This window comes from Neophocaena asiaeorientalis, unplaced genomic scaffold, assembly GCF_003031525.2.
Source record: "Neophocaena asiaeorientalis asiaeorientalis breed wild unplaced genomic scaffold, Neophocaena_asiaeorientalis_V1.1 scaffold702, whole genome shotgun sequence".
NCBI classification, from domain to species: domain Eukaryota; kingdom Metazoa; phylum Chordata; class Mammalia; order Artiodactyla; family Phocoenidae; genus Neophocaena; species Neophocaena asiaeorientalis.
This window is the reverse complement of record NW_020173962.1, coordinates 169,958-183,696: the sequence shown is the minus strand read 5'-3', so window position 1 is coordinate 183,696 and position 13,739 is coordinate 169,958. Positions and strand designations below refer to the sequence as shown.

At 35.7% G+C, this 13,739-nt stretch overlaps 1 protein-coding gene across 1 annotated transcript in view; it reads right to left on the bottom strand.

Annotated features, from left to right (window-relative positions):
• Positions 1 to 4,789: 4,789 nt before the first annotated feature.
• HDX (highly divergent homeobox) overlaps positions 4,790 to 13,739 on the bottom strand; it is a 143,765-nt gene continuing 134,815 nt past the window's right edge. Inside the window, exons 8-9 of the mRNA XM_024753066.1 lie at positions 8,039 to 8,161; positions 4,790 to 4,915 (exon numbers count right to left, since the gene is read on the bottom strand). Of these exons, the coding sequence (XP_024608834.1) occupies positions 4,790 to 4,915; positions 8,039 to 8,161 (249 nt within the window). The remainder of the gene's footprint in view (positions 4,916 to 8,038; positions 8,162 to 13,739) is intronic.

Genomic DNA, 13,739 nt, shown 5'->3' with positions numbered 1-13,739 from the left:
GACATACTCATCCATCGACTTGTATTTTAAATATATTTGTAATGATTCCCATTCATTTTTATAAAATCAAAGGATTTCACCACCTTAAGTCAATGACTTTGCAGATCTGAGAAAGACATGGGTCATTTGAAGTGCATTTTGTCCTTCCAACATTCCTGAAAATGTATCAACTGGGAAGGAAAACTGCTGATGTGCTACTTGAAGCTCATCCCATGCCCTCCCACATTTGATAACATGAAAAGTTTTAATTGACATAAGACTTTAACCAAAAAAATATGGGTGTATTTCACCCAAACTAATAACATGTTCAACGGGTGTCAAAAAGAGAGCCAGAAGTTAGATGCAACCACTGACACTTAAAAAAAATCTGTTGTAAAAATAGCATTCTTTGTTTATACTGTGGAATTTACTTGCTGTTTTTACCATTTGAATCTGTTGTCTATTACTGAATATTCACTCTATTCCACTGGTGTTGGAGTAATTCTTTGTTATGTAAAGCCAATTAAAGATGATACACATGTCAGCTTGGAAATCAACCAAATTTCCACTTGAGCACTCCGTGTTCTCCCTTTTCTGACTCCAAATACCTTATTATTCTCTGCATTTTTTGGTCTTTTTATCAGAACCTTATTTTGGGGAGGAAAAAATTATCTGTAAAAGGGGAACAATGATTAAAACACAAAGACTTAGAAAAATAAACATTACAAGAAAGAGATGCCTTTATTAGTTGGAAATCATTTATTGCCTCTATAAAAGTTTAAATAAAAACACTACAAAATTTCACATTATACAGCCTGATGTGGTTTTAACATGATAGTATGTTTCAGAGGTAGTGCCAGTAAAATAGGACACAAGATTACTAAAAGTAATTAACGAGTTAATGCAAAATAAAATTTCAATGTGGAGAAATATATACTCAGTATACACTTTAATGGAACAATCGTAATATATTTCCATGAAAATATCACTTTATTCTCTTTTATCCTTTAGCAAATCTGTTCTTAATAAAGGTTTGTTTCGGGCAATGGTATGTTGACTGTAGGCTCACAAGTTAGTAGGCTCCTCCATTATAATATCACAGAGCATAGCTTAGTGAAGAGCATGATACAGTGTTGTCTGCCAAGGATAACACCAACTTCAAAGATAAACCCATTTATTCATAACTCCTAATGATAACTCCCTTAAAAGACTAATCTATCAGAATTTGGCATTTTTAGGATCTGAATGAAAATCTAATATTTAAAAAAAATAAGCAATATTCCCTGTATACCACCACTGCAATATGGAGGAAGGACAGGAGTTAGAGTTTTCAGAATTCTTCTTAAATATGATCATAAGCTGTCAGGCCAAGGTGAGGAAACTATTCTTGGAAATGGGCTGAATGCTCCCTCCTCCCTAAAAAGGGCAACAAAGTCAATCTTAGAGTCTAGAATTCTTTTAAATATACCACTTATGCTTTCTCCTACAAACTTACATACTGCTGACTGTGAAAGTGTCTTAAAATAGATGTTACTGTCTTTGGAGAAATTACCTCTTGGACATCTTTTGAGGTCTTGGTAGTATACAGAGCTTAGGATGTAATTGGGTTGCAGCCTTTTCTTCTCCAACAATAACAAACATTTCTATCACAAGATTTCAATGATAGTACAAAATTCCTTCTGTTGATAACTGACGTTACAACAAAACATCCCTAGGTTCCATGAAGAGGCTGATTTCCTGTCAATGTTTTTCTTGCGTGTGCTAATTTTCCTATTCTCCAGGACAACTGCAGTTCTCATTTTCTTGGGACTAATATTAGCTTGGCTGAAATAACAGAGGTACTTCAGGGTTTTTTTTTAATACACATTTTGAAAGGTAAGTGCTCTCTTCCTTTTTTTTTTTTTGGCGGGGCTATTTTTTTTTTTTTTAATTTTTGGCTGTGTGGCATGTGGGACCTTAGTTCCCTGACCAGGGATGGAACCCACACCCCCTACATTGGGAGCTCAGAGTCTTAACCACTGGACTGCTAGGGAAGTCCTGGTAACTGCTTTGCTTTTAGATACACATTCCCTGTTTAGAAACAGGCCAAAAGCAGACATCAAAGGATAGTTAAAAGAAAAGGAAAAAAAATCATGTTGGCATCTGTCTTTGTGAGAGATAGTATGGCTTCAGATACTATGTTCTGTTTTATTATTGTGTCAAAGCCCTAAAGAAAGAAACACTAGTTGTTTTTCTCCTCCCAGTCATGATGTTCACAAAAGGAGTCCATAAACTGATATTTCCCTGCTCTAAAAGTCTCAAAATCAATTCCAATCTATACATGTGAAAATATACTTTCTTCAAAGTAGATTTTTAATACTTGACCTTGGCATCATTTTCAAAATCTATGGTGTATAATTTCAATTTGCCAATTTTGATTTCTTTTTCTGGATACATCTCTTTCCTTTGGTTCCTGCTACAGAAAAACTGTATTTCGTTTTAGAAATGTTTTACATTCAATGATAGTAAAATAAATAATTTTAGGGCTGAAACACAAATGTCAAGACAAAAGGATTCTTAAGTGTACTGTTATGATTTATGCAGTTTCTATTCTAATGGAACTTTAAACAGGGACAAGGGAATCATCTATGCCATACCTAGTAAAATCCTTAAGTCTATGAAAATTTCTACTTAAATAATTTTATTTCTATCCTTGAAAAAGTGAAAAGAAATAATTTATTTGGAAGTTTATGGCTTGCTGAGGAGTAGAAATCCAATGTCCCTATTGCAGGAGTTCAATGAATAATTTTTGATTTATTGACTAATTGCTGAAGTGTGACAAGCATAATCCATAGAGTTCAAAGATGTAGGAGAGAATCACCTATCTTTACTTAGTAACAAAAACTCAACAATAAGGTGCTTAAATTGAAGCAGGAGAAATTATAGTTTAAAGATAAACTCAACAACTAGTAAAAAGGATGGTAAGAGAGACTTGAAGACCTGGAGTTTGTTCATGTTACCTCAAGAAATGGTTTCTCTATTTGCTGTATATAGTAGAGACTCTTTATCTCATAGGGAATTAGAGTGACTGATAAATTTAAACATAATACCCAAGGTTCTGTTACTCAGCCCTCTTTTCTCTGAATGGAATTTGTCCTGTCAACAAGGAGTACTAAAAATTGTTTATGAAGAACCATACAGCTCTCAGCTAAAAGGGAGCATACCTAACCACTGAAATATTTCTGCTAACAAAGAACCATAACAATAGCATGGCAGCAATATTAAATCAAACAAATAGCTGACAAAGTGAATGATTATCAATGAACCTTACCTATTTGTGTGTGTGGGAGGGGACATTTCAAGGTCAAAGACATTCATGACTGCATTTTTGTATTCATAAGTTGGTACCTGTGAATTCCAAGATCAAACTTGATTTTACTTACAAATTACAAAAATATCTGATATAGAAGCTTGATGGCCAAAAGAGCCATCTAGTTACTTCATTAATCTTTTAGGTATAGATAGTAATTTAATCATGTGATACAATTCCACACTGCCAACTCACAAATATGTGATACTGTGTGCTCAGGGAGAAACTAGCATTTTCCCTTCTATGGGTCATGGTAATGCCATCTGGTACCCTGGAAGGGAAGGTCTGCAAAAAATTGTCTACAGTGTGGTGCTATCTGGTAGCTACTAATAGAACAACTGGGTAGCATGCCCATTTTAGGAGTGTACTCATAGAATAGTATCCAGGAAATTCAGAGGACTGTGATTTACAACCAAAGTAGTATAATTATTTTTGGATATTATCCTTGGCTGATGACTCTGTACAAGTCTCGCATGGAAATGAGGTAAATTTTGTGGCAAAGTTAAGTGACTAGATAAAAATAAAAACAACACAAAGAAAACTCAGTGGCTTACCTTGACTTCTTGTTTCATAAAGTGTAAGAACTGAAGAAATATTATGGTGATGGTGATAAACTTGTAATATTTGTGCAACATTTCATCTAACTCAGTTATATAAATTTACTAGTAGAATGTGAATCTTATCAATATTTGTCATTTGCAGCAATGAAGACTCCCATTAAGATTAATCTTTTACAACATTTTGTTCTATACACTTCATAATTTATTTGACTTCATGTCCATGAATTACTTTTCCATAATACTTGCCCTCCCAAAATATTTGGGTTACATAATGGAAGAATACAAATAATTTACAATTGTATAGTAGTAATCACTTCAATTTTCAAACATTAACTTAAGTCAAATTCTCATAGGGGTTTAAAAATAAATCCCAAGATTCATCCAGGTTAAAAAACATTTTTAAGGTTTTGTTTTCAATTTTCAGTCCACTTTCCTGAATAAAGGTGTATGTAGATAACAGGAAAAGGAGAGAGGAAGAAAGAAGACATAATGGCTACAAAAACAAGACTAATCAAGCTTCAGTAACTTGATAAGCTATGTTGAAATATCTTTGTTTTTGTGTCTCTGGTCAAAACTATTACTAAAACTAAGATTCTTCTATAAAACCAAAAAGACCTTTCAGAAATTAGACATTATGCATTTCATAGCTAAACTGCTCAAAATTAATTACATTTTTTCCCAGAGTTCCATCAGTTTGGAAAAAACTCTCAAACAATGCTTTTAAATTTTACATACATCTTTTTGCACCACAGCCATTATATCTTGTTAATCCTTCAGTATACGTTGTTCGACAATATCTTTTTCCAACTGAAGAATTTCAGGACAACAGAATGCAACTATCTTGAAATGCATACCTGTTAGGTAGCCAAAAGGCTGTATCATATATCCTCCCCCTACCCAATCACAAACTGTCTGAGGCATTTTTCTCTGATAAAGAAGACACACTGAATGAGGTATCATCAGGCTCCGGTGAGGCATGATTGAAATCCATCTCTTCTAATTCAGGAGGTAAATCTGACAGCAGTGCCTGAGTCAGAAAAATCAATTGTTTTGAATTAGTACGTGGACATATTTTTTCCAATTTTATAGTTGTGGTCCTTTCACATTGATTTATTTTTACAGATTTAAATAAAGGAGCATTTCTCTTTCAGGACCTTATACAATATCTTACCTAAGAGAAAAATTCTTCATACATTATTAAGGAAGTAACAAAATACTAGATCTTGAGAGCGTGGATTATATAGAGTGGAATCCTGAACAAAAGGGAAATAAGGAGAGAAATGAGCAACTATTCTGAACCAAATGCTTTGAAGTGTTTGAGATAAGTGATTTTCATACTAGTTTTGAGTGTTCACTGATAACTGCTAAAGGGCTTTAACATTATATTCCTTATTAAAATAGTCCTGCTTGGTTATGCTGTGTCCTTCAGACTAAAACACATTTCACAAAAGAGTATTTTGTACTTCAGTGGGAGAAAGAACTTAGCAGTTAGGGGAAAAGTTCAGCTATTCTACTTTAGATTAAACTTTAACAATTTAAAAGTCCAAGTGATTTTTTTTCTTTTATTAGGCCATGCCCATATCTACAGATGGCCAAGCATTCACCAAGACACTGCTGAACCAGTGAATTTGGCTGTGTAATGATGCATCTAGAGGGCTGCTCATTTTTTCTGCTGGAGTAATTTGGATAAGCCAAGAGCCATGAACTAAACTTTGCCATGCTGTAATTGTTTCATCTGGAGTTGCAGAACATGCATTCATACTAGAGAAATAAATAATTAATCAAGTTTTATCTGGTTGGTAGTGCTGATGCCCATTTGACCATCAGAAATTGCAAATTAAATGATTAATTTGATGATCCTAATACCAAAAATAATGTAGCGTATCTCGGCAAGTTTTAGACAACGTTACTTGTAGTGTGGGCTTTGGGTGCAGTAGTAAACAAAGATCAAGGGAACAGGAACAAATGTAAGCTTGCCACTACCCAAATACGGAACGAAAAAACAGGGCATGTTAGAGAACACATGAAATCCACTTGAAATAAGACATTACTCTCCTATTCTGTTTATTAAAAGAAGTGACAGCTATAAATCCTACAGCTTTTGTCTTAGAGCAAAGAGGAAAGATTAGAGCTTTCTGTCAGGCTTCAAAAGGAAAGACTAACTCCTTCTGAACAAAAATTTATTATTTATTTTATGCTATTAAATTGTCCATGAACTTCTTGATGAAACTGAGTGTACTATTTACAAAGCAGTCACCTAAAGGTACTACATACTCTCTAAGGTTTCTAGATTGCAGTCATAGGACACAGAGCCCTTTTCTGCTAGATCACTTGTTTACCACTAACCCAGTCTAGGTGAAACAAAGACTTTGCTGATATTGGTTGATCATAGTTTATGAGAAATACATCACTGGATTTATTTCATTTTGCAAGTGTGAAGAAGCCCCATTAAAGAGGGCAAAGTGTTACAATTAACATAGCTTAGAGTACTGGAAAGTCAAAGTAGATGAGCAAAGTTAATGACATTCTAAATTCTAGTGGGGAGACCTTCAAATCAAAGAAGCACTACTTTTTATTTCTTTCTCATTGCACCTAATGTAGTTGACTAAAATGAGTGTAGTATGAAATAGGAAAACTTTAATATCTGAGGCAATATAAGGCACAACTAATGCATGAAGTCCACTTTAAAATTCTCCTTTTCAGTATCTTCTGGATTGCAACATTGGCACACTGAACAAATCTTCAGATTATGTCAGTTACTAGAACTGTCTTTTTCATAGACCAAAGTGAACACAATGAGCCCTCTTCACTTCAGGTTCTTCATCAGTCAGAGCCTGACCTAGTGTCACTCTTCCTAAGAGATTAAGGCATTTCCCAAATATATCATCAGTCTCTATAATACTTATTCTGGGCCCTAGGGTGTGAATGCCAAGTTCCATAATGTTAACCATTCTTATCCTCCTTGCAAAGTGGAGAAATCGAAGTTCAAGAAAGGCAATTGACCTGGCTAGAATCACATAGTGAATTATCAAGGGAAGAAAGACCATAACTAATGACTTAGCACAGTTCTGGGAACATTATTTTTATTTTAAAATGGCTATTGATTAAAAATTTATTTGGATAATCAAATATTTCAGTCAGACATTATCATATATTTTTAAATCCTGGACTGCTTCATTGGAGCAAAGTATTCTGTGGAACACTCATCTCACTCAACTTACCAAAATCAAGATTAATAGAAAAACAGGCTTTTTAAATGAGAAACCAGTGACAATATGGCTCTCTTTTATTCGGCAGAATAAAAATTAATTCCTTCCAGAAATAAACCTCTAAGTATTTCATAGTATAAAGATCAGTAGTTTAAGAGATGACCTGGATAACTTTTGTGGACTACTATGTGTCTTCTATATTTTTAGACCGTATTTTGAGATCCATTATACCCAATCTCAACTATGAAAATCAGTAGTTTCTATCTGGGGGCTGATTATATAGGCCATGATTTTCAGTACTTTTTTTTTTTTTTTTGCGGTACGTTGGGGTAGAGGAATCAAACACTATCGTTAAATTGGGAAAAGTGAATGCTGCACTGTGGTCACAAAGAATTTCACAAAGTAATCTCACGTTTTTTTAGTGATGAGCAACATATCATGAAATAAAAGGTATTCAAACACTTGTGAACTCTAGTAGGGGCTGGAATGTAACTAAAATCCAGAAGAGAGGCAAATGCCTCACTTCTTTCATTCACAAAAGGTCCCCAAATATGTGTCTCTCCAGTTAGTGTAGCCCCATCTCTACAAACATTTTGAGAATTTCTTTAAAACTAATTAAATGAAATAATATGAACAAGATGGGGAATACAGTCAATAATTATGTAAAAAATATTTTAAATGTTTTCCCTATTTAGTGGTGGCTTGGAATTAACAAAGTATGATTAATCAGTTATTTTGATTTTCCACTAAAGTAGCACACAAAATCTGAGTATTTTTTCCCAATCAAACTGTGCTTTAAAAAAAAGTCACAAAGTAACAAATTCTTCCTTGATGCCAAGTAGGAATGAGGTATAAAAACAAAAAAATATGTAGAACCCAAGTGTGACATGCTACTTTTCAACATGATACATTACAGCTTACTATTCTCTTCTGTCACTTACCTGCTGTTGTTCCTTATCGTCAGCTTTTATAGCTAGTATCAAGCTTCTTACAAATGTCTGAAGTTTAAAATATTTTTGCTTTTGAATCTCTAGTTCATTTTCAATGAATCTGACTTCTTCATTCTGAAGGAGAAAACATCGAATAATACAATTACTCTATGCAAACCTAGGACCATACATGTTTGATGTACAATAAAATTTTTAAAAAGCAATCAACTTAGAGGGACAATAAAGAAGATAACATTTTAGCATAAAGGAATATAAAGCACAGAAGTAAATTATCCTTTTACTCAAAGGCTGCCTTTTAAGCAAATCACCAACAGAAAATAATCTGCAAGGTCAAAAATCCAATCAAATAAATTCCAGTAAGAGAAAAATCAAGAAACAGTTCCCTTCTTGGAAAGACTCCTCCTACATTAAACCTAATTAGCATTTGGATTAGGATTAATAATAGAGCTCAATTAACCCCAAGTAAAGAGTGATAGCAGATGCAGTAATGCTGAATGTACTATTCACAAAGCCAAATACTGAGGTTATTATTTTGTACCAAGAAAGGACTCAAATTTTTAATAAGACTGTCTTAAGTAGTTTTCTGAGGTCCCCACCTTTATGTAAGAGTTTGTTATTTAGAAAATATCTCCAAATTTACCACTGATTTGAAACCAAGTCTCCACTATTTTTCCTAGTTGCGTAGGAAAAGAACAATAGACTAGGTTTTGGGAGGATTTTAGTGTCAGGTCTACTGATAATTGTGTAAACTTGGGCAGGCCAATTAACCTGTGATTCTATTTACTCACCAATAAAATGGATATAATACTAGCAGTCTTTGGGAATTCTAGCTTGAGGGTTATAAGGCTCAAATAAGATAATGGCCATGAAATTGCTCTGAATAGATTTACTATTTAAGCTACAATAGTCAAGAAAGTGTGGTATTGTCAAAAGGGTGGACATACAGATCAATGGACAGAACAGAGTCCAGAAATATTTATTATATATTACTTTATACATATATAATACATATATATATATGTACATATACATATTTGGTTGATTTTTGATGAAGATGCTGAGGTAATTCAATGGACAAAGAACAGTCTTTCAAAAAACAGTGGTTGAACAATTGTAAATCTATACCCCCTCCAAAAATGATTATTAACCCTTACCTCACACCATATACAAAATTTAATAAGAAATGGATCATAGGCCTAAATGTAGAACCTAAAACTATAAAACTTCTAGAGGAAAACAGAGGAAAAATATCTTTATGTCCTTGGGTTAGGCAAAGATTTTTCAATAGGACACAAAAAGCATGAAATTTAAAAGAAGGATTTCATAAAAAAAAAAAAAAACACAGCCTTTGCTTTTCAAAAGACACTTAAGAAAATAAAAATACATACTACATATAAGGAGAAAAAAATTTGTAAATCACATATCTGATGAAGGACTTACATTCAGAATACATAAAGAGATCTTGCAGCACAAATATAGGACCAGCAACAGAATAAAAAGCAGGCAAAATATTTGAACATACACTTTATCAAAGAAGAAATGTGAATGGCCAATAAATATGTGAAAATGCTTAATATTGTTTATCATTAAGGAAATGCAAATTAAAATCCCAAAGAGATACTACCACCAACATACTACAATGGCTAATGTTAAAGAGACTGACAATAGCAAGTGCTGATGAGAATGTGGAGCAATTAGAAGTCTCATACTTTGCTGGTGGGAGTGTAAAGCAGTACAGCAACTTTGGAAAATGTTTTGGCAGTTTTTTATAAAATTAAACATACTCTTTTTTACCATCTGACTCAGCAATCCTACTCTTAAGTATTTACCCAAGGGAAGTAAAAACACATGTCCACAAAAAGACAGACATGAATATTCATAGCAGCTTTATTCATAATAACCCCAAACTAGAAGAAACACAAGTGTCCATCAGCAGATGAATAACAAATTGTGTTCATGGTTACACAACTGTGTCCAATTGTCAAAACTAAATGTATGAAAAGGTGAATTTTATTGTATGTAATTATATATCAAAAAAACTGATTAAAAAATTTATTACCGAGCCCTCTTGCCAAAAACTTGAAAATAAGCTGTACGTATTCTCTGCCACCAGAGAATCTGTCTCAAAGAGCATAGCAGGACCTTTAACAGCATTTGCTCAAAAAGCTGCATAAAATACATTAAATTAGTTAATTCTATGGGCATTCTTGTTTCAATTGAGAGGATACAGTTGTATTAATCATATTCTATCTATGAATATGTTTACTGCATCAATTATTTTATCAGCTCAGTTTAGAACTTATTTTACCTAATAAAACTGCTTCCTTTTCAGACCATTTAATACCAAGTGAATGATCTGCAAATGATGATTCAAGCTAAATTCCTTGTTCAAAGGCACTCTACAGTAATCTAAGTTATAAGCAAGCATTATAATAAAATTCCATGTGCTCCTGCTGTAATACACTTAACTAATTCTAAACTTTTTGTATTTTTAGTATTCATTGTCAGAACAGCAGTATTAGTAAAGTGCTGACCAGGAAGTCTTTTTGAATACAGGAGATATCTATCATCATTATCATAGTGTCCTTTGAAAGTGCAGTCCTCTAGAGCTACACTCACAGTCCATTAGAAAACATTTTAAAAACAGTAATTCACATTTGCAAAAGTCAGGAAGCATCTTTTGGTATGCAGATCTCTTCTCATGTAAATATTCCTCCACCTCAGTATTTATGCAATGTTTTTAAAACATAAACAGCTTTAAGATAATTTAATATTTCAGACATTTTCTTCTTGGAGCTGCTTTTTGCAAGCCTATTAAACGCTTCCTAGATTACAGGCAGTAATTTATGTGTACTTTCGAGATTTTCCTAAGCAAATGGTTTGTGAGAAGAACTAGTAAGATAACATCAGTCACTGCATTTCACAAAAAAAGACCTAGCTCATTTTTCTTTTTAAAATCTTCCCTACATTCCCACTAAACTTTGTCAATTCTCCAAGGTAACTGTAGGGAGCACTCAAGGCTTCATGAGAACCGGGGCTTTGATCTCTGAGCAGGCTACTGATGGATGCCAAACATGAGGTGTTATTTTATGATATAGCTACCCATGCCTCAGAAACTCAGCTCATCAACTTGTGTTATAAACATTTGGGGTTAGTTAGAACTCCTAGCAATATGGATTTCTAGCAAATATCTAAGTCAGAAACTCCACTATGCCCACACTGAATAGTGATGTTTGCATATTAGTAATTACCAAACACACATAAAAAACATTCTTTCATTTTGCTACAGTGAATCTCAAGAACAACGAGAGATTGTTCAATTTAGTGTGGGGGGAAATAAGTTATAATAATACAGCTGCGGATCTTAATTGATTTTATATAAATGAGCACTTGCATAATAATATTAAAAGTATTTCCAAGGATAAATTAATTTATTCACTCATTCAGGAACTACTTACAAGACACCTATGTCCTAGGCACTAGACCAGGTAACATAAACATGAATAAGATAAGTATCTACAAGAAGCTTATGATGAATATATTCAAGAAACCAGCAAGGTGATTTTGATCCCAAAACAAAGAACACTAGCATGTGTATGCAAATAGAATAAAACAATGTTCTCTCAACGAAGATTACATTTCCAAACTGGTAAGTCTATTTTATTTATTTATTTTTCTGGTTGCACTACACTGCATGCAGGATCTTAGTTCCCTGGCCAGGGATCGAACCTGTGTCCCCCTGCACTGGGAGTGCAGTCTCAACCACTGGACCACCAGGGAAGTCCCTGGTAAGGCTATTTTAAATCAACTTACTGAAATCAGCATTGAGAACTGCTATATGAGGTTTCACTTACAGGTACTTCAGAATTAAGGTAACAAAACTCACTGATGAAGTGAACCGAAATATCTCAAATAATGATTACAAAGAGACATATTTTCTATATAGGTGCTAATTTTTGAGAGTTAAATATTACTCAGCCATAAAAAGAAACAAAATTGAGCTATTTGTAATGAGGTGGATGGACCTAGAGTCTGTCATACAGAGTGAAGTAAGTCAGAAAGAGAAAAACAAATACCGTATGCTAACACATATATATGGAATGTAAGAAAAAAAAATGTCATGAAGAACCTAGTGGTAAGACAGGAATAAAGATACAGACGTACTAGAGAATGGACTTGAGGATATGGGGAGGGGGAAGGGTAAGCTGTGACAAAGTGAGAGAGTGGCATGGACACATATACACTACCAAATGTAAAATAGATAGCTAGTGGGAAGCAGCTGCATAGCTAAGGGAGATCAGCTCGGTGCTTTCTGACCACCTAGAGGGGTGGGATAGGGAAGGTGGGAGGGAGGGAGACGCAAGAGGGAAGAGATATGGGAACATATGCATATGTATAACTGATTCACTTTGTTATAAAGCAGAAACTAACACACCATCGTAAAGAAATTATACTCCAATAAAGACGTAAAAAAAAAGTTCATGTAGGATGGTGATGTTTTATAAAAAATATCCTTAATAAGGTAGCGAAAGACCCCTTGTTCCCACAGAATTTACCAAAATGGAAATCACCGGGATGAGGGGAAGATGGCGGAAGAGTAAGACGCGGAGATCACCTTCCTCCCCACAGATACACCAGAAATACATGTACACGTGGAACAACTCCTACAGAACACCTACTGAACGCTGGCAGAAGACCTTAGACCTCCCAAAAGGCAAGAAACTCCCCACGTACCTGGGTAGGGCAAAAGAAACAAAGAAAAAACAGAGACAAAATTATAGGGATGGGACCTGCACCAGTGGGAGGGAGCTGTGAAGGAGGAAAGGTTTCCCCACACTAGGAAGCCCCTTCGCGGGCAGAGATTGCAGGTGCCGGAGGTGGGGAGCTTCAGAGCCGCGGAGGAGAGCGCAGCAACAGGCGTGCAGAGGGCAAAGCAGAGAGATCCACGCAGAGGATTGGTGCTGACCGGCACTCACCAGCTCGACAGGCTTGTCTGCTCACCAGCCGGGGCGGGCGGGGCTGTGAGCTGAGGCTCAGGCTTTGATTGGAGGGCAGGGAGAGGACTGGGGTTGGCGGCGTGAACAGAGCCTGAAGGGGTTAGTGCACCATGGCTAGCCGGGAGGGAGGCCGGGAAAAGGTCTGGAGCTGTGGAAGAGGCAAGAGACTTTTTCTTCCCTCTTTGTTTCCTGGTGCGCGAGGAGAGGGGATTAAGAGTGATGTTTAAAGGAGCTCCAGAGACGGGCACGAGCTGCGGCTAAAAGCGCAAACCCCAGAGACGGCTAAGGCTCCTGCTGCTGCCACCAAGAAGTGCCTCAGGCTGGTGCAACGTCACGCTGGCCTCTGCCGCCGCAGGCCCGTCCCGCACGCCGTGCCCCTCCCTCCCCCCGGCCTGAGTGTGCCAGAGCCCCCGAATCAGCGGCTCCTTGAACCCTGTCCTGTCTGAGCAAAAAACAGTCGCCCTCCGGCGACCTACACTTAGAGGCGGGGCCAAATCCAAAGCTGAGGCCCTGGGAGCTATGAGAACAAAGAAGAGAAAGGGAAATCTCTCCCAGCAGCCTCAGAAGCAGCGGATTAAAGCTCCACAATCAACTTGATGTACCCTGAATCTGTGGAATACATGAATAGACAACAAATCATTCCAAATCGAGGAGGTGGACTTTGAGAACAAGGTTTATGATATTTTCCCCTTTTC